At 40.5% G+C, this 21,773-nt stretch overlaps 1 protein-coding gene across 1 annotated transcript in view; it reads left to right on the plus strand.

Annotated features, from left to right (window-relative positions):
* Positions 1-21,773, plus strand: part of LOC140242987 (intermembrane lipid transfer protein VPS13A-like) — a 150,797-nt gene that overhangs the window by 123,039 nt on the left and 5,985 nt on the right. Inside the window, exons 59-77 of the mRNA XM_072322727.1 lie at positions 2,609-2,692; positions 3,325-3,435; positions 4,681-4,833; positions 5,772-5,903; positions 6,558-6,691; positions 7,101-7,236; positions 7,887-7,998; positions 9,809-9,957; positions 10,741-10,983; positions 11,498-11,632; positions 12,393-12,544; positions 13,647-13,749; positions 14,373-14,495; positions 15,703-15,839; positions 16,760-16,955; positions 18,946-19,021; positions 19,350-19,435; positions 19,874-19,951; positions 20,498-20,734. Coding sequence (XP_072178828.1) covers positions 2,609-2,692; positions 3,325-3,435; positions 4,681-4,833; positions 5,772-5,903; positions 6,558-6,691; positions 7,101-7,236; positions 7,887-7,998; positions 9,809-9,957; positions 10,741-10,983; positions 11,498-11,632; positions 12,393-12,544; positions 13,647-13,749; positions 14,373-14,495; positions 15,703-15,839; positions 16,760-16,955; positions 18,946-19,021; positions 19,350-19,435; positions 19,874-19,951; positions 20,498-20,734 — 2,577 coding nt within the window. The remainder of the gene's footprint in view (positions 1-2,608; positions 2,693-3,324; positions 3,436-4,680; positions 4,834-5,771; positions 5,904-6,557; positions 6,692-7,100; positions 7,237-7,886; positions 7,999-9,808; positions 9,958-10,740; positions 10,984-11,497; positions 11,633-12,392; positions 12,545-13,646; positions 13,750-14,372; positions 14,496-15,702; positions 15,840-16,759; positions 16,956-18,945; positions 19,022-19,349; positions 19,436-19,873; positions 19,952-20,497; positions 20,735-21,773) is intronic.

The raw sequence follows: 21,773 nt of genomic DNA on the forward strand, positions 1-21,773 counted from the left end.
TCATTTCATGGGTTGGCGATGCTGAAAAAATGATTAAAAGATATCAAATTTCTTAATAAATTTTAAAAAGTAAATTTTCAAAATGACGTCATCAAATTTCAAGTTCACTCAAGCGTATCTCACTTATTCTTTTGTTTATTTTCGTCCAAATTTCAATATAATGTAGCTTATTAAATGGTCTTTCAGTCATATAATAACAACATTTTGATTGGATGACGGCATCACCTCGTAAAAAGGGATTAAAAGTAACATTGTCAAATTTGACCAGTTTACGTGTTATCTCTATGGGAGTGCAGTTTTTCTGGAAATGAGAACTGACATGACTATTTTTATCGAGCACTAGCTCACTTATGCTTCGGTGAATTTCTCCCATATTTTAGTATGTTGTCGCTGAGACTTTGGGCTATCGTGAGTGTACCCTTCGTTTTTTCATAAGTTGTCGGCATCACGTCCAAAAAATTGGTTGAAATTAAAGCTTATCTTCGATGTATTGAAATATTTCTTCCTTTCTGCAACTTTCTTTGCAATAACTCAAGAAAAACATACCCTATCACCACCATGTTTTGCATAGGTTTAGTTCTTGTCACGTCCATTATTTCATAAAATAACAACTACTTGATCACACACCATCTTGGGTATGTAAATTAGGGTCAAAGGTCATAAATGTTTCATCCTGTATCTTGGTGAATACATGTCCTATCTCTCCCATATTTTGCACACGTAAAGACCATATTACAAGGATCATTTCACAAAATAATCATTTTTGGCTCAGATGCCATCTTGTCTGTGCAAAGTGGGGTCAAAGGTCATATGTACTTCTTCCTGTATCTTCGTTATGACGTGTTATATCTATGGCAGGGAATTTTTCTAGATGTGAAAATTGACATGATTGTCTTTATTGACGACTAGCTCACTTACCCTTTGGTGAATTTCTTCCAGATTTTAGTATGTTGTAGCCAATTTAATACTCTTTAAGTTTTGTTCATCAAAGTTTTAATCGGATGATGTCTTCACCTCGTGAAAATGGATATAATGTAACCTTGTCAAATTTAACCAGTTTACGTGTTATATCTATGGGAGGGAATTTTTCTGGAAATGAAAATTGACATGACGGTCTTTATCTAGCACTAGCTCACTTACTCTTCTGTAAATTTCTCCCAGATTTTAATATGTTGTAGCTGAGACTTTGGGCTATCGTCAAAAATTCTCCGTTTTTTCATACGACGCCGAGATCACGTCAAAAAACTTGGCTGAAATCAAACTTATCTGCGATGCATTGAGATATTTCTTTCTCTCTGCAACTTTCTTTGCAATAACTCAAGAAAAACAGCCCCTATCATCCCCATATTTTGCACATGTTTAGTTCATGTCACGTACATTATTTCATAAAAAAACAACTACTTGATCACGTTAAAAAACTTGGTTGAAATTAAAGCTTATCTTCGATGTATTGAGATTTTCTTTCTTTCTGCAACTTTCTTTGCAATAACTCAAGAAAAACAGCCCCTATCATCCCCATGTTTTGGACATGTTTAGTTCATGTCACGTACATTATTTCATAAAATAACAACTACTTGATCGGACACCGTCTTGGGTATGTAAATTAGGGTCAAAGGTCATAAATGTTTCATCCTGTATCTTGGTGAATACATGTCCTATCTTTCCCATATTTTGCACACGCAAAGACCATGTTACAAGGATCATTTCACAAAATCACCACTTTTTCCTCAGATACCATCTTGGCTGTGGAAAGTGGGGTCAAAGGTCAAATATACTTCATTCTGTATCTTCGTTAGTGTATACGGAATTCGGTACCAAAGATGGCAGGTCTGACTCCCTTTTCTAAATGAGAATCCAAACATCACACGGTAAATATCCCCTAAACGCAGATGAAACATTTATGGCCATGCCTATTGGGATCAGGATTTGAATCGTTGATTTCCAAATAGATCGGATCACCTAATTTGTCAGTGTTGACAAATTCCAAGTCTAGTTATTTTGTGTATTGCTGTTATTTTTTGTGAAATTTTTGTTTTCTGCAGGAGGAGCATAGGAACGTAAAATGGAAGCAAATGTTTTCTTTGCTTCAATTCTCAAAATGTTCACACTTTAGCTACAAAAGTGGGAAAGTTTAAAACAGATTATTTCTAGGATTTGCCCAGAAACCAGGATGTCAACTTTAAGGGGAACAACAAAGGTGATTATCATGATGTTGCATAAACTTTGTATTCAGTCGTTCAAATGCAAACATATTTATAGTCCGTTTTGTAGATTTGTGTTAGTGTTGAAAGGTGACAGGTACGACTGGGAGCACTTTGGTTTGCTTGACAAGGCTATAAACTCTTCAAAGAGATGATCACGGGGCCAAATCCTGCCTGCCACACAAGCCTTCACTCCACCTATGTCCCCCATAATGTCTTCCCCTTTACTCAGATATGAAAATGGGCTTTATGGCAGTGCTAGGTTGATAAAACTGGCAGGGCATACTCTGGAAGAGTAGTAGTATTCAAATACTGAAGAGACTACCCTGGGCGCTCGTGATCATATCGTCATATTTGTTCTTTAGGTGTGAGAGACAATAAAATCGAGTTCCCTTCACCCTTTTCAGGCATCCCGCTCCAGGAAGATCTTCAGCACCCATTCCCTCAGAGACCCTGTCCTCTTCACATTCTCCAACTCCAAACGGAAAAAGGTGGGTCATGCACTTTAGGCCAGAAAAAGTGTGATATGTTTTTGAATAACATCTATTTATCTGTTACACTTTGCTCTTAAACAGAATGATTTGTGTGATTGCTTGATATTGGATTTATAATACACAAAAAGATGATGGGAAGATAGAGTAGATGATAGAAAGATACAAAGACAATATATGACAGATGATGACATACATGTATAGTAGCGAGCTTTAGATCTGCGACACGAATGCTAAGATGACGCAGCCTCTTGGGTTGGAAATGGAAACGGTTGTCTTGCACATGTGCAGAACACCATTTTTAGCCTAAGTAGCATCATCTCAACAGTGGTTGCATTGCAGACCTTAAGCTCATTATGTAATGAATCAACAGCTGAAACGTGACTGGTTGATACAAAATTTATGTCTGAGGACAGAAGGTACAATGTAGATGTTAGAAACGATGAAGATCTAAAGAAGATGTATATTAGATGAGACAATTCACTTCTGATGACAGATAAAAGATGACAAATCATATTACATGACATGATAAATGATAGAAAACAGTTGCCTGTCAGTAGAATGCTTGGAAGTACAGTAATCTTGACTGTTTCTACAATGCTTTTGTGCATATCTGATTCGTTCTTGTCCAGGCCAAACTGAGAGTCTTCGACTCGGTGTGGTCGGCGTCCTTCTCGCTGGACACGGTGGGCAGTTCAGGGGTGGTCACCTGTAAGGACGAGGACCATGACAGGACATACCAGGTGAGAGACTGGACAAGGTCTAAGGAAAGCTGGCGATTAAAGTGCAGTTCCCACACCAGAATTACAGTCTTGCTCTAGACTCTTAATTCATTTTATATTAAACATGACTTTTGAGATTACCAGTACTTTATGAAAGAAAGCCTGCTGTTGATAACAATAGTGTGAATGTATAGTTGCCAGATTGGAGAGTCAAGAAGATTTCGTCGGCTGAGAATGATAAGGGTGTTAAGTTGCCCCTTAAGCCATAGTGTTCATGGCACCTTGATGCCCTTATCATTCTCAACTGCCGATTTCAAAAACAAGTTTGTTTTTCACAGCAATTAAAAGTGAAGTTGTATGCATCTAGTACCAATATGACTTCTTTGTATTAACCCTAACTAGGCCGGGCTATTCAGGTAGATGATAGAGCCGGGGGGGGGCCTCCCAGGCCCCCCCTCCGGATCTCGGCCGTCGACCGCGCGATCGCGACGAAAATTGGCACACGCATTGCCTGTGATGTAATCTAAAGTACCATGAAGTTAATTTTTTCAAAAATTATCATTTACACTAAATTATGCTAATTTATGCATAATGATGCATGAAATCAGACAATTTGGTATAAATCACTAAATAAAGCTCAAAACAGGCACATTTTTTGTGTAAATATTCTTTTTAGTGTCCTTAGCAAATGTAAGAGAAAAAAATTGTGCAATCAGAAAAAATTTCCTAAGTATTTTATTGTTTTTTGAATTTCTTATGTATTTCCTTGTTTTTTCGACTTTATGTTTTTCATTGTTTTTTCGATGAAATTTGTCCGTGACATTGTTCCGAACAAGAAAATGCGTTATTAATTGATTTTAATCAATAAAACCCCAAAATAATCATGCTTTTATGAAATTTGTCTGTAAACACAGTTTGCATTGAAATTGTACACAAATTCACGTTTTTGAGCAATTTTTGGTCTGACATGCACGTGCATATTTATGCGCAACTTCGGAACCGCGCACCTGGGCATCGCAAATTTGGTGTGAAAAGATGCGGGAGACTCGAAAGAAAAAAGTCATGAAACGTCGCGGCGATAGCTTCTCGCGATAGCGATACATCGCGCGAAACGTCGAGGGGGGGGGCCTCGGAGGCCCCCCCCCCCCTGGCCTAGTTAGGGTTAAAACTGTAAACTATGCAAACATGCCGAGTCTCTCCCCAACTACATCACACTGCATTTCATGTTTTTGTTTTGTTTTGTTTTGTTTTTAAACACTTCTACAGTTCTGGCTGGACATCCGAATGTCCCACCTACCCTTCACCAAGCTGGTGACCCTCACGCCATACTTCCTGATCCATAACAAGACTGACCAGGACCTGAGCTATACGGAGGACGGGGTCAAGGCAGGGGTGTGGGTCCAGATCAAACCATCAGAGGTACGTACGAGTCTGACACTGCCTCATATTTGCCCACATACATATTTCTTATTACCTCCCGTTCAATTTTCCAGTTCAATGAACTTCCACATTCTCTTGATACCTTCTTCGTATAATTCAGTTGTTTAAAGGAAACCCAAACCCAAAGAGAAATGTGGATTGAGTGAAAGCAGCAACATTAGTAGAACACATCAGAGAAAAATTGAGGAAAATCAGACAGTCGATGCAAAAGTTATTAATTCTTACAGTTATGGTGTTGGAACCACTGGATGAGGAGACTACTTGAGTTTGTGACATCATATGTGGACTACAATATCAAGAAAATATGAAGGAAATTCAACATGCTTTCACTTTTCTAACGTAATGAAAGAGCACTTGACTAACCGCTTTCAGAAAGCAGGGGAAATAATTACTACCCGTAACATATTTCAATGTCAAGTTGATGGATTGTGTAATTTTCATGAAAAATGAATTTTTGTGGAATTCTCTTTATATTTTCTTTATATTGTTGTCCACACATGATGTCATGAACTCTAGTAGTCCCCTTACCCAGTGATTACAACACCAAAACTTTAAGAATTAATAACTTTCGCATCGATTGCCCGATTTTTCTCAAACTTTCTCTGATGTGTTCTACTAATGTTGCTGCATTCACTCAATCTGCATTGCTCTTTGGGTTTGGGTTTTCTTCAACTAAAATGTCATGTTTTTGTGCCTTCTCAATTGTCAGACAGTACTGATGCCTTTATGATGTAAATGCTGTATACTGGAGGTCCATTTCCGTGAGTATTGCTTTTTGTATCAGGGACCTCCTGATGTTACACCTAATGATCTAATGTTCTTTGCTCTTGAATATGTACAAATATATGGATGAATTATGAACTAATATTCATTATGTTTTCTTCTTTTACATTTATTTTTCTAATCATCCAACACAGGTGCTTCCATTCTGGCCTGGATCCGAGTCCATGAAACTAATCCTGAGGAGGTCGACGACCCCAGACAATCTGAGTTCACGACCTTTTCTGATTGATACCCCAAATACCACAGTCCTGAGGATGGAGAGAGGGGTCAGTGAACTTTGGAGTTTAAAGATTTTTGTATTTGTTCAGAAAAAAATAATTATTCCTTTTTTCCTGTTTATGTTGTGAGTTGTTTTTGTTGATATTTTTGTTTTATTTCATTAAAAATCATTAAAAGGTGTGTACTTCAAAAATAGGGATATAATTTACTTGTTTTTTTGTTAAAGTCTAAGCAACTACAAGTACAGTGTATAATACTCGTTTACTACATGGTTTTTATTCGCTAAATCACAATAACTTCAGAATGATAAGATACAAAGGAACCAAAGACATTTTCATCACAATTTGTTTGCAAACCATGTACTCACTTCAGAATATGGTGAGGGGTTTCTATTTGGGTCTAGGGCAGTTACCCCCAGGGCAATTACCCCGGACCCTTCTTCTGACTCTAACCCTAATCCTGACCCTAGCCCAAACTCTAACCCTAAACCTAACCCTAACCCTAATCTGTACTATAATCCTATAACTAACTTGCATTTTGCCAGGGGGTAAATGTAATTGCCCTCAGGGGGTAATTGCCCTGATGAGTTCTCCTTGTATGCGTCAAGAGCATGTAGCAATATAAAGAGCTTTGGAATCATGAACTAGTTAATACTGCACTTTGATTGAAGTCTGTCATGTTTGCTGTGCACTTCTTAACAGACTGGTATCACAGTTCAGGTGGAAGGCGGAGTCCAGGAACCAACCACTGTCACATTCCTACCGTATGCCTCTGGCCATGCGCCAGTCAGGTTAGACAACCTGTGTGACACGGTCAACCTCAGGTTCAACCAAAAGTAAGTGGCTATCACTATAATTAAGGAAGACTCTCTACACACCTCGAATACAGTTGAGCAAATGAAAGGTTCTCTTTTGTCCAACATCACTTCATAACTGGAAATTGCAAGATTTTAACACTCACATTGATCTAAAGAGAGTGCTTAGTACTGCACTAGTTCCTTTCTATGTATTGATTGTATTACTGTCTGTTAGTTGAGCAAGAAGAAGTAAATGTTTTGTCCAATGCGTTTTTCATTCATTCAAGGGATAAATATCATCAAGTTTCTTGATGTCCCTTTAATACCTTTACTTCAGACTTGTGGGTATTGTGCGCAGATAACTGTACCGGTAATGATGACCTGAGTTTTTCCCATGTGAAGTTTGAGATACATCCTTGAGCCCGTCCCTTGTCTCCCGTTCCCATAGAAACCACGGCGGGAGGCTGCTGCTCATGCCCCACCAGACCCTGCTGTACACGTGGGATGACCCCACGGCAGAGCGCTGCCTCATGTGGAACCTGTACAACAGGAACAAGAAGAGCTTTGATTGCATCCTGGACCAGGTGAGGACAGCTGGGCATCATTCCTCCTATTACATTGTATATTCCATTCTTGCTAGTCTAGATCTTCTCTGAGGCGTGCAGCAATGAAAGAGGAAATCACATGTATACCTCCATGATATCAGTTGACTTTAATAGACAGAGTTATATCAAACAGCCAGAACTATGGGAGTGGTCTTCGAGTCCGACAGGAAGAAAGGGAATTTTGGAGTTTCATATACTTGTAATAGCAAAGCAAGGATATTGGACGTGATCATGTACATGTAGATGATTCATTGCTCTACATCTTCTACTGTACATGGATGGAATCCATGAAATTTTAAATTGAAATCTATTTTAGTCAGTAATTTTACAAATTTAACCCCATTTTGACAATCACCATATTCTTTATCATCGTTAATGTTCGATTATTTGATTTAAGAGCTATTTTTTTAATGTATTTGAACATAAAGGAAATCTACAAAAGTGGTATGTCCTTTGTCTTCTTTCTATCAAGGTATGAAAATAGGTCGTAGTTGCAATGATGTAGAAAGCCTTGCTAGCTTTGAATTATACCCTCTGACCAATAAATCATTAAAAGAAGTCCAGTCTTGGGAAAATTCATCTCATTCGCACACCCTTTATTCATGCACCGTTTCTTATGTCTGGTGTAGGATGGTTGGGGTAAAGTGACAGTGAGTTGTGAGAGTGCCCATCGGAGCACCCTGCCAGGAGACGGCCTGTATGTGGAAGGAGATGATGCTAGTGTCTACAGTACTGACGACGGTAAAGTTGCAAGCAAGTACAGTGCCTTTATGCCCAGGTTTTTGCGGTGCCTGGCGAAGCTACATACTTCAGTAGAATAGAATGCATCCCCCTCCTTAATGTACCAAAAAAAAAATGTAACCCCCCCCCCAAAAAAAAAAATAATAATAATAATTAAGTTTGCCTTAATGCAGAATTTATAGACAACACACCCTACCGAAGAAAATGTAACCCCCCCCCCCCAAAAAAAAAAAAAAAAAAAAAATTAAAGGACAAACATTTTTATGCCTCCGCCACGAAGTGGTGCCGGAGGCATTATGTTTTCGGGTTGTCCGTCCGTCCGTCCGCTTTCGTTTACGCGATAACTTGAGTAATATTTACTGGAATTTCACCAAACTTGGTCCAAGTATGAAGTATGATGGGGCAATTATTTGATTAGATTTTGGGTGAAATCGGCTAAGGGTCAAAGGTCAAGGTCAAATCATGAAATTGTATCCGTTTACGCGATAACTCAAGACTGGATGGAGCAAATTTCACCAAACTTTGTTGGAGGATGATGTATGATGGGACAATTACTTGATTAGTTTTTCAGTGAAATCGGACAGAGGTCAAAGGTCAAAGATCAAGGTCAAATCCTAAAATTTATCTGTTTACGTGATAACTCAAAACTGGATGAAGCAGCTTTCACCAAACTTGGTCCAAGGATTATGTATGATGGGACAATTAGTTGAGTAGATTTTAGTGACATTGGCAAGAGATCACAGGTCAAAAGGTCAAGGTCAAATGCTACAAATGTTGCAATTTCCCCCATATCTATGCAATGCCCAAAGGTATTTTCTTGAAACTTGGTGTGGACATGTACTACTGCGTAAAAATTCTCCAGAGAGAGTTTCATGTCATAAGGTCAAAGGTCAAAAGGTCAAAGGTTAGGTGAAAATGTTGCAATATCACTTTTCTTGCAAATGGTTCAATGTATCTTCGTGGAATTTGGTACATATGCATGTACTGTCTGGCAGGGATTATCTAGGGAATTTAGGGGTCATGGGTCAATAGTCAGGGGTCAAAGGTCAAGGTCAACTCCTCAAAATTTTACTATTTCCCTCATATACTAGTATATGCAATGCTTGTATTATTAGTTTCAAAACTTGATACATGCATTACCTAATGGAGATTCTCCGGGAAATTTCTAGCCAGAAGGTCAAAGGTTAAGGGTCAAAGGCCAGGTTTCAATGCCCCCCCCCCCAAAAAAAAAAAAAAAAAAAAAATCTATTTTGTACCATCATCACACTCTTTCTTCATACCTTGGAAATTACTCAATGCATAAACTTCCCCAAAATTCCCCAAATATGTGTACCTGCACTCTTAGAAAATTATAGCAAACCCAGTTCAAGACATTTCTGACAAACATGTCATTTCAATATTTGGCAGTTATGTGAAACTGTCATGGATCACACATTGTGAAGACATTGTACTATACGCCTATTGGGAGAATCATCCATTATGGCGGAGGCATCAGTCGCCATAGCGACATTTCTAGTTAAGTTTGCCTTTATGCAGAACTTATAGACAACCCACCCAAGCATGGCAGTGCCAAAACCCCTCATGAATAGAATGGTAGTACAGTAGGAATTGCAGTAGGGGTAGTGCAAAATTCCTGTTCATTGGTGATATTAGTTTTGAGACATCTGTAACAGTTGGCAAAATAAGCAAAGCCATCTGATGTGTCACTTGGTGTTTATAGTGTACTAGAGAGTCGAACACATCTTTAAGCATTTTGTTTGTCCATCCTTACAACCCCTCAACCCTGTACAACACTTTTACAACCCTCCAGAGGAGGTGACAGAGACGGATGGTATCCTGGAGCACCCCTTGATGAACAAGAAGCAGCGGACGACCATCTACTGGGTCTCCTTCATGGATGGACTCCAGAGGGTGCTGCTCTTCACGCAGAGCTCAAGGATAGCCAGGGCAGCTGCTCAGGTAAGAGAACCTGGCCTGTATCGTGGTTGGCGGAGGTGGCAGTGGGTGTCATGGTGTCACTTTGTGGTGGTTGTGGTGGTGGTGAAAGGTGTTATGATGGTGTCACACTGTAGTGATAGTGTCAAATGACTGGTGCCATGATGGTGTCACCATGTATTGATAAAGTCAGTGACAGGTGCCATGATGGGGGCACCCTGCATTGATGGTGTCAGTGACGAATGTCATGATGGTGGCACCCTACACTGATGGTGTCAATGATGGGTGTCATGATGGTGGCACCCTGTACTGATGGTGTCATGGTGGCACCCTACACTGTTGGTGTCAATGATGGGTGTCATGATGGTGGCACCCTGTACTGATGGTGTCATGGTGGCACCCTACACTGTTGGTGTCAATGATGGATGTCATGATGGTGGCATCCTGTAGTGATGGTGTCATGATGGTGGCATCCTGTAGTGATGGTGTCATGATGGTGGCACCCTGCATTGATGGTGTAAAATAACAGGTGTCGTGATGGTTTCACCCTGTAGTGATGATGTCACTGTGTACTTGTGGTGGTGGGGATGGTGATATATGTTGCAATTGTTTAACCTGAAATGAATTCCAATACCAATAGTTGATATTGTTGTGTTATGAATGAATTTTATATCTAAAAACAAAAATTGAATGTCTGATTATAGAAAGGAATCTGAGTGTATCTCAGCAGAGAAAATGCATCATGTAATTTTATGAATTGTACATTTTCATGTAAATCTTCCTTTTTTCATCCTGTATCCAACGCAGGCAAATGTGTCAGAGCCAGCAACCCTTGAGTTCATAGCCTCCCTCCAAGGTATCTACGTGTCGCTGGTCAACGCTGCCTGTGAGGAGGTGGCCTACGTGAGTCTCTTCAGCTCCCCGGCCCGCTGGGAGGTGGAGTCTAAGGCCAACCGCTGGAAGGCTCTTAGCATGGAGCTGACGGGAGTGCTGGAGAATGCCTGGAAACATGGTGAGGACGTCATCATGGATGAAAACGGCACCGTTCAGGTAAGTGCAGTACAAAATTCCATACGTAGTTAATTTAAAGTCCATAAACAGTTTTCCTTCTGTATTCTCTTGTTAGATGCAAAACGATGTCAAAGCTGACATGTACGTGTACAAAGCTTTACATCATATTTCTTCCTCCAGATAGGTCATTCTGATACTGATACTGATACTGATACTGATACTGATACTGATACTGATACTGATACTGATACTGATACTGATACTGATACTGATACTGATACTGATACTGATACTGATACTGATACTGACACTGATACTGACACTGACACTGACACTGACACTGACACTGATACTGACACTGACACTGACACCCTGTGCTTGTGTCTGTAGTGTACTGTATTTCTGCCCTACTGTACCTACATGTAGTTACAGCTGGTAAATGGGAGGGGGGGCATGGCATATCTTAGCCCCAGCATTTGTTGGGACCACAGGAGGAAATTATAGGTTTATCCAACAGTGGATTGTATCAGGAGTGGATTGTTTGTCATCACAGGCTGATCTGACGGCCCAGACGATTGTGAAGCCGGTCCAGGGAGCCCTGAGGAGGATCCACAACCCGGGCCTCTGGCTTCACTACCGGCAGTCAGACCACCACCAGGGAGTGCATCTCAAGATCCAGAAGATTCAGGTGGGTTGCCATGGTGATGCTGAAGTTGACACTACTAGCCAATGATGAGATAGATTGTGTATGATAGATGTTACATTAAAGTTGCAATGATGGTGCATGCTAGGGGGACCGGGTAGAGCAAAGTGATTGTAGAAATGATTCTTAGAGGCAAATTCTTGTAATGGTGAATACGTTAAAATTATGGTTGAGGTTGATAGAAAATACTGTAGTAATGGTCATGAAATTTGTAATGAGATCATCAGGGTTGATGGGATGATGATGGATATACCATTGTTGGGTTGCTCATGGTAACTGTTGCCATGGAAATGGTGATGATGAATGAGGGAGGAGATGAGACGGAGAGATGGGGGAATGGGATGGAAGAAACATTGATTGCAGTGCAGTTGTAGACCCAATGCTGTACTAAGCTGATTACATTATAAAAATTTAGCAAAGATCTACAGATTAAGATGTGCAGTGCACTATTGATGTTGGATGAAGTGATACGAGCCTCCGTATTCTAAAAACAGAGTAGATTTGTTTTTGGGTGTTTTTTTTTTTTTCACTTTGCCTCTTTAAGGACATCTCATAATTACTTTAATTGAATTTGTACCACATTTCCTGAATGCATATGTTGGCATGATTCTTAACCCATTGAGGACAGGCTGATTTTGCTACAACACGCATTTCCCATAGACACCTGCCAGAGTATACTCGGGACTCGTCCTCAAAGGGTTAAGTTTTTTTAAAACACCCTCTTGGTTTTCTCTTCCCCCACTAGATTGACAACCAGCTCTTTGATGCCTACTTTGCAAATGTCCTCCATGTCAACGCTCTGCCCAAGGATGTCCTCAAGAAGACTGGACCCAGACCATTTATTGAGATGTCCATACTCAGGAGACACATGCCAGAGTATGGCACGGACACCATCAAGTAAGTCCAAGAAATGGCAACATTCCGTTCACTCTGGCCTCTCAAATTGGCTTGAACTAAATACAGAATCAGTATGTCTTCAAGGTGTTTACAACCATGCATGATTTTAGTTGCTCTTTTAATGTAATGTAACAATATTATGTTGATTGCAGATATTGTAGGTGTTTCCAATTTTTGCTCAAACGGTTGGATCTTGCTGCACTCTGTAAGATATGTCATGTATTAGCAGGTAATGATAATAATGGAGTCTTTTAAAGGTATTAGCCCACATTTGTAAACCTGCAGCAATTGGTCTTGTAGTTAGCATGGAGTTTGGGTATGATTGCAGTAACACCTTTGCAAAATTTCGTTCCAATTAGTCCATTACTTTCATAAAAAATAAATGAAAATGCACCGTAATCTGTATGCATGCGTATAACGCTCACTAGCTCCGGTCCACGTACGTGTTACATGTACAATGTACGTAGCTATAGCCCGCGCTCGTAATTCGATTTTGGGTCGGGTTGACCCGGTTTGAAAATTGATTTTAAAACGATGATTTTCTCTCTTTTATCGAATGGTATAGACAAAGAGCGACAGGTGACGTATGTTACTGTTATAACTTGTACTTGAAGTCATATTGGACCTGTTTTATGCAGTTTTGATTTTCGTGGTTTGCAAATGTGGGCTAGTACCTTTAATGCGCCATGTCTGTCACACAGTGGCACTACTGGCGCAGAAAGGTAAGACCTCCTCTCTCATTGCTTCATTCAGGAAAAGACCACAATTGAAATAAAGCACACAGTTACTGGAACAAAAAAGGTTTTGTGTGACAATACTGCACATTAGCACTTGAAACTTTCTGCTTTTATCATGTAGCTTTACAGATGACATGTTCAGCTTTTTTCATTGCTGAGGTTGCATTTGTCTGTGAAGACTTACGATGGGATGATTGAGCAAAATTGGAAAGTGAAAAAACATGAAAACCTACTTCCAGACAGATCCAGATTCAGATGACACCCTGCTACTCACAATGCTGTCCATTGCACAGATATTATTAACTCAAAATTCATGTTCAGATTAATTAACATTAGATTATCTTGTGGTTCGTCTTTATCGTTAGATACTTCAAGGTCCTGGTGCAGGAGGCTAGCATCAACATCGACAACGGCTTCGTCATGTCGGTGCTGGATGTTTTCTCCGACATGTGGAAACAGGAGGATGAGGTAAGAAACTTTCAGAGTAGGAATATTTCTTCTCAAGAAATGTCATGCATTTTTGTTTCTTTAGGTCATGCAGGTTTCGTAATCCACTAATAATTGACAAGTCGTGAGAATAGACACATTTGGTATCTGTGGAGAAGACAGGCTGTGATATTAAACTCAGATGGTGTCTTCAAAGGAAGGAGTGGATGTTTGGTATCAGTACACACCTGCAGCATGGTATGTTGATAATAGGCCTGCTAGAGTCCCTCTGAGTGCAATAAAATGTTCCTGAAGGGGACAAAAAGACCTCTCGAAATTAAACCTGCTGTCAACACTTAGCTTTGGCGTGAAATATCTATCTTTCAATGTACAAAATATGATGATATTAGTGGAACGTATATTTCTTCTACACCGTACACTTATAAACAAAATATGTACAATATGTTAACTTGACATCCATATATGCTGTTCCCTTTTCCCACCATAGTTGGTGTCACAGCCGTCAAACTTTATGTGTGAAACTTGGCATCATCAGTGGTGATAAATTCCTTTTCCTAATAAAGCTGTTATTGCTTCACAAAAGACTGCACCAATTGTATGTAAAACTTAACATCATCAGTCATGGCTTTCTTCTCACACTGTAGGTCGTGTCCCTGAAGGCGGACCTGGACTACATCCAGAGCTCGCTGAAGGAGACGTCGAACACGATCTCGAGTAGCACTGCCAACCCAGTCTTCTTTGAGTACTTCCACCTGTCACCACTCAAGGTGAGCACATCTCTCTGTTAGACACATAAGCGGATCCAGAGGGGGGCACCCCGGGCTCCCCGGGCTCCCCTACCCCCATTTGTTTTTGGGTTTTTTTTTGTTAAAACAAAAGAAATAAAAAGAAAATATGAAAGGGGCATGAGTGTCCCCTTTAATTTTTTAAGATACCGTCTTTGTCAGCCAATTGTAGTGGGAGCAGAAAATTACGCTGAAGCCCTTTTTTTTTTTTCGCTTGTCAGCCGATGAAACCCGAAAGTGGCACCAGAAATTTTTTTTTTTTTTTTTGGGCACACCCCCTCCCCCCCCCCCCCCCCCTTTTTGGATATCTTGGATCCGCCCCTGAGATGAGTGGTAGAAAGGGCGGAGGAGAAGTGATGATCTCTGCTTTAATGCTACCTTTGTGCAAAAAGACATAAATATGCCAGGCACATGCATGGTTGTATGGGGCTAGGTGATGTCTGGTCATGAAACCAAGACCCTGTACCATATTGTTTTCTGGCAGTCAGTGTCTAGTGAATATACATCATGTACAAAGTGTAAGTTGATCGTGATATTTGTAATCCTTAGTCAGATTAGTGAATTTAGAATGAGAATTGCTTTTTGATAGTTACATGTAGCATGGAATAGCAGTGTTGTGTATAGTGGAACTCAAATTGCTAGTAATAAAAAAAAACGGATGCTGCAAATAAACCAAAGCAGTTGCCTTAGATTTGCGTAGTGCAACAAAGGCAATTAACACTTGACTGCACAAGTATTCACATGAATTCAATTGACGTCTTACAATGACTGACATCCGGTTTGTGCCAGAAAGGCATGTCAAGATGTTTGCAGAGATAATGGACCTTACTGCCGTTCTAGCATGAAATCATCAGAGTGGAATAAGATTGCAGATCACTTGTTCCAGATTTTCATAACAACTTGCTGGCATGATATTCTGTAGACTTAAATCTGTTTTCATATTTTTTCTTTCTTCTCAAGACTGTACACATCTTGTTATTTCTATGCATTAAAATCACCAGAAAATTTTGATTTCCTTTAAAAAAGAAATAGAACAAACTTCAATGTCATCCCCAAACCTGGTAACTACATGTTTGATTGAGCATTTTGTAGTGATGTGCCTCAGGGTGAATGATTGTGTTTACAGACACTGTGTGAACTGTGTGCCAGTGTATAGTAAAGAGTGGTACCTCGATCCTTTCTCTCGCAGTTGATAGTGAGTCTGTCACTGAGTGGAGTGCCTCACATCGCCAGTGAGAAACCAGCATCATTCCAGCAGGATATCGGCCGTCTCCTGGTGGAGAGCATCGGCTCCACCTTCACAGAGGTCACCGAGGTCGAGCTCAAGTGAGTGCGTCATGTTGGCATGACAACATCCCATCACCATGGCAACTTTTCTATCTGATGAGTGGCTCTTCACGCTATCTTTTTCATTCTTTCTCAAATTGATATACACTATACCAATGATGAGGCAGTATAAAGTCAATCTAGTGTTATTTTGTTGGTTTGACACACTCATCTTTGCCTATCACAATAAATGCAAGCAGGAAAAATACGTGTACCTTGGCGAGGGCAAGGCCAGACTTTTTATCTTCTTATGAAGACAGCAAAAGTAGCATATTTCATTTATCACACTGTCTTCACTGTTGTACTTGGCTGCTCCTCTGCTTGTCATTACTGTGAGAAAATCGCTGATGTCAATGTCTTTATACTATCTCCAGTTTTCGTCTCAAGCCTGAACAAGTTTCGTTCCACCAATGTGTAAATTTATCTCGGGACCTTGACTACTGTATACACCAAATGTTTGCAAGGCTCTTATTTTCATGAACTTTGTGAGTTAGATGCTGTTTTCTAATTTAATTACACACACAAAAAAAAAACAAATCGACAGTGATCGAGTCATGAATGTGACATGCATGCATACATTCTCCGTTCAGTACTTTACGCCACAATCACAAATTTAACCACTCGCGAAATTGTTTTAGAGTCCCAACGTGCGAAAAATTAAACTGGCTAAATATATGGCGTATACAGTACAATGTAGTTCTCATCCTGTTTCATATACTGTATCATGTGGTGGCATTTGTGAGAACGAAGCATCCAGTAATGTGTTTTAACCTGTTGAAGACTAATCTACAGTGTGATCAGGCAAGTGTGTATGGGAAATGCATGTCACAGCAAAATCAACCCATCCTCAACGGGTAATGTCAATTCTCCATTTATCTCCATGTGTTTGTTCAACGCTCCCAATTAAAACCTTGTTTCAGACTCGCCTACTTTGAGAGGAAAAATGCCCTGCTGACCAACGCCCAGCTGATGTCGGAGGTCCAAGCTCACTACATCTCCCAGGGCATCAAGCAGGCCTACGTCTTCATCCTGGGCCTGGACGTGCTGGGGAACCCCTACGGGCTCTACCGGGACGTCAAGGAGGGCATCAGTGACTTCTTCTACGAGCCCTACCTGGTGGGTGGTGGATACCTGAAAATAGTAGCAGCCACTCCTGGCCGATTGTGCATCATTCTAGAAATGATATTCGACAGTATTAGGTTTTTCACAGATTGCATTGAGCTGATACTTTGGATTAACCGATTGTTGATTCTTTTCAATAATAACTCATAGTTGTTGATGATGTTCTAAGTGGTTCTTACAGGAGAGGAAAATGTAAAATGTGCTGACGATTGACATTGTCTTTTCATATTTGTCTTTATCATGCATATGTGACCCGCGACAACGGTTTCAGGCAAAAGTCGCAAGAGCAAATTCCCTCCTAGGCGGGGTACAACGATTTTGACCATTATTTTTGTCGATTTAGGTTTTTTGCAGAAATCAAATCTTTGATATGTTTTCTACATCTACACTAAATTTCATAGCATAAGACAAAGTTTTTCCTATCGAAAATGGAATTCTAAGCACCCTATGTTGGATCGCACTTGTCAGTTTCCAGCTTCTTTCGAACGCCGCGCCAATATCCCCAGCGTTGCTACGGCGCAGGGTCTCGCATGCGATTGGCTGGTGCGTCGCATACATTTACATAATTCGGCTTTCGGAGACACCAGTTGCAGCGTTTGGGGAATGCTTTGTCCACACGTTCACGATTACATGCTTCATTGTTCTTGCTATAGTGGTTTATACGCTCGCTCTGTAGTGCGTGCTCTTCGTTTGGCTTTCTATCCAAACTATTCTACCGCAATGTTCGACAACGGAAGTGAAACAAAAATCATGTAGCATGACATAACCGTGTGAAAAGAAAACTAGATATTCTCAAATTTGTCTACTTGTACATGTAGTAAAAATTATGACGGCAGACTGACTCAATGGAAGGTAGATAAGATGAAAGGAGCGGTCACATGTGACTAATTATATTCAAATACTACACGTCAAGATCGCACCAAAATAACGAGTCTTGTTTGTTTGTTTGTTTGTGTTTTTTTTTAATTAGCACCACCGAACAAAGCAACAATGTCTTGTAAAAGCAAAACAAACAGGAAGCGTGACCCTTGCCAGCACTAGCAATCTTGTCCCTTCAAAAGGGTCGCCAATGATAAAGACAAATCAACCACAATGGAAACGCGATTTGTAAATGTGTGGATTTGCCACCGCTCCTGTTACATGCACACGGTCAGGCGTGTGAATGCCATTGCGTAATGCGTACACCAAATACACATGTACATGTGCACTATACAGCTGTACGTGCAATTATCTTATCCGCCATCTTGAAAGACGTACTGTAAACAAACCCGAGCGAAACGCATTGTTTTTCGGCTTCATACGCTGAGCTCCGAGGAAGGTGCCCGGGAAATTTGACTCTCTCAGTGAGCCAATCAGAAGGCGATGTGGTTGCTAGAGGCGGAGCTTAACATCGATTGGCACCATCATACGGATGGGTGATTCTCCCCTCGCATCGCCGCTCGGACATTGTCTTTGAGAAAGAGGTGAATCTTGAAAGCCTGTTTTCTCGCAATTTTGTCAAGCTAACAACTTAAAAAGTGCATTTTATTTCTCTTTCTATGCCCACTTATGGTGCCGAAGAATACAAGTATTTTATATCAATGCAAAGCTTAGGAAATGGGCAATGTAATGCAGTGAAAAAATGAATTTTCAAAATTCCCGACTTTTGCCTGAAACCGTTGTCGCCGGTCACATATATTATACATTATGTTTGTTTGTTGTTTTTTTTCATTGTGAGAAAAAATGATCAAAGAAATGAAGGCTACTGGTGCTAGACATCATCTGTACACATATTCTGAATAGTGATGTGCTTGTGCAAGCTAACAGTTTGCAGGCTTATAATTTCTGCATGCTTTAAATTGTGTTAACTATTAAAGAGGATAAAGAAAGTATATAAAGAATGTCTTGTGATTAAGACCAGTTTGTCACTGTTTTCCTCTATATGTTTTTTTTTTTTTCTAAGAAGAAGAGTTTCATCTCCTTTTTTAATTTGTTTGAATTTCAGGGGCTCATCCAGGGACCAGGGGAGTTTGCTGAAGGTCTAGCTAAGGGTGTCCAGAGTCTTCTAGGGCACACTATAGGTAACCTTTTTATTTTTGGCAGAGAAGCAGACTGATCCTATAGACATAATGATGATGGTGATGGTGATGGTGATGGTGATGGTGATGGTGATGGTGATGGTGATGGTGATGGTGATGATGATGGTGATGGTGGATGGTGGATGGTGGATGGTGATGGTGATGGTGATGGAAAATGTGGAAATGATGAAGATTGAGAATAATGATGGAGAATAAGATGAAAATGACAATGATGGATAGATATACCAGTCAGTTAAACTGAAATGTTCATTGTCCTACAGCCTTGTAAGCCTTACTTTACCTGTGAGTCCAAACTTTCTTGAAATTTCAGGTGGAGTTGCCGATGCTTTTGGTAGCTTTTCTGGCACCCTTGGGAAGGCCCTTGCTGTGCTCTCCTTTGACGCTGCTTACCAGAAGGTAGATTATACCCCCGCCCCCTTTGTCTTCCTCACTTTAAATCTATACTCAAAATGTTTAGCTACATGTTCATTTTTGTTTGTTTGTTTTTTGTTTGTCCATGTAATATGCCCGATTGTCTTTTATAGTTTTGCTTTGCTCAGCTCTATGTGTTTGTTTGTAGTTGTTGATTTATAAAAGAATTGCCAAATTGTTGAATATATATGAAGTTTCTATGTTGTTCTATGTTCTATGTATGCAAAGGATAATTGGTATGAATATCTGATAAATAAGTGAGAAATCGGTGTTGTAATGTGCATTGTCATAAGCCTTATGAGAGTTATCACTGAATATTAAATTGCAATAAAAACCCATGATTTGGAGCAAATGAGATTCCCATGAGTACTCATTCTTCTGAATGGTCTCTTGACCTGGAAACACTTCCTCCTTCCTTTTCAGAGTCGCGAGAGACGGATGAGTCGTCACCAGGACAGCTTCCCTCTTCACCTCCTGTCTGCTGGCCAGGGATTTGTCATGGTAGGCCAAGGGCTAATCAAAGATTTTCTTGACCTTTAACCCTTTCTGATGGTAGGGACTTTGAACAGTGTGTACAACACTATGGAGTTTTGTGTGCCATTCGGTACTCAAAGCACACAGAGGGTTAACCCATGGAGGAGATATGTCTGTAGGCATGTATTTGTGCAAGTCATATGTGAATATGATGTACCCCACATGGGGATGGGTCAGCCTTGTTTGGGTAAGGAAAGTGATAGTATTCATTGAATTATTATTGTTAGTATTGTTTTGGTGTTAACAGATATTAACAAAATAAATGAAATGAGAATTAGAAAAGAAGTTGAATAGGGCACGTGGCAGTGATTCAGTGATGATGGCGATGATGATGATGATGATGAGGATGATTATGAGAAGGAGGAGGAGGAGGAGAATGAGGATGGTGAGGATGATGATGAGGAGGATGAGGAGGAGGATGACAGGGCATCCGTTGAAAGAATAGTGCCTGACTCTAAAGCCAAATTGAATACCCTGGGGATAAATAAAGATGATGCAATCCTCCTTTCACAGGGCATCGTCCTTGGTCTGTCGGGTGTGATCACCTCCCCCATCCTGGGTGCCCAGGAGGAGGGTGTCAAGGGTTTCTTCAAGGGCATCGGCAAGGGGCTCCTGGGCCTCGTCACCAAGCCCATGGGGGGCACCGTGGACGCCATCACGCTGGTCCTGGAGGGTATAGAGAGGGCGGCCGACGCCGGGGAGAACATCGTTGGGCGGCTCAGGATCCCGCGATTCATCAACCCCAAAGAGGTAAGAGATACATGCAAGCCAGTGATCTGTGTAAGAAGTACAGTCAAACCTGCCTTAGCGGCGTCGATCGCAGCCACTGAAAAATCCCCCTGAGAGAAAAGCCCTGTTAAAGACCCTGTGTATAGCAGCCACCTGTCTAACGCGGCCAGCGGCCACACATTTTGTTTCCCGCGGTAGATTTTCAAGGGATCGTACAGTTTTGGTTGAGACCTAATTTCAGGTTTTTAACATTTTTTGTGAAATAATGAGAAACCTCTAATGAAATATGAAAGAGCATGTACAGGGGTAATTCTATGAGGAATTCAACGTTCATTTGATGAAAATTTTTTTTGAAACGGCTGAGATATCCAAAAGAGAGCGATTTTAATAAAGTGTGGGACCCACACTTTATTACGATCGCTTTGTTTTACTTTGTTTTTGATGTTTCAGTCATTCCAAACCCGATTTTCATCAAATAAACTTTGAATTCCTCTTAAAATGGTATGCTCTGTACTATATCATAAGTGTTTTCTTGGTATCTCGCAAAAGGTTAAAAGCCCAATTCTTATCTCCACTAATACTGTACCAACCCTTTAACCTGTCTATAGCAGCCACAGAGCTGATAATTGAGCGCATTTTTCTGCTTTTAGTAGCCGTGCCAGTCATTCATGGGCAACACTCAGTGATCGCCACCGCTGCATTCATCGCTCATTCAGTATCAAGCTTTCTTCATGACTGTACACATGCTACTGTGCAACAACTATTATTTCAAGAACACTGACATTGTTCAATGCATGAAACGCACATGTGCGTACATACACCTCACATGTACACGTAATGTAAGTACCCGGTACTTGTAGATGTATACAACGATGATACATGTACATTTAGGCAACGAAACAAAGTTGGATAACCTGTCTATAGTGGTCACCTGTCTATAGTGGTCACCTGTCTCTGTCTATAGTGGCCACCTGTCTATAGTGGTCACCTGTCTATAACGGCCACTTTTTTCGTATCCCTTAGATGGCCACTATAGACAGGTTTGACTGTATCTGGATAT

Source organism: Diadema setosum, chromosome 19, assembly GCF_964275005.1.
Source record: "Diadema setosum chromosome 19, eeDiaSeto1, whole genome shotgun sequence".
Lineage (NCBI taxonomy): Eukaryota > Metazoa > Echinodermata > Echinoidea > Diadematoida > Diadematidae > Diadema > Diadema setosum.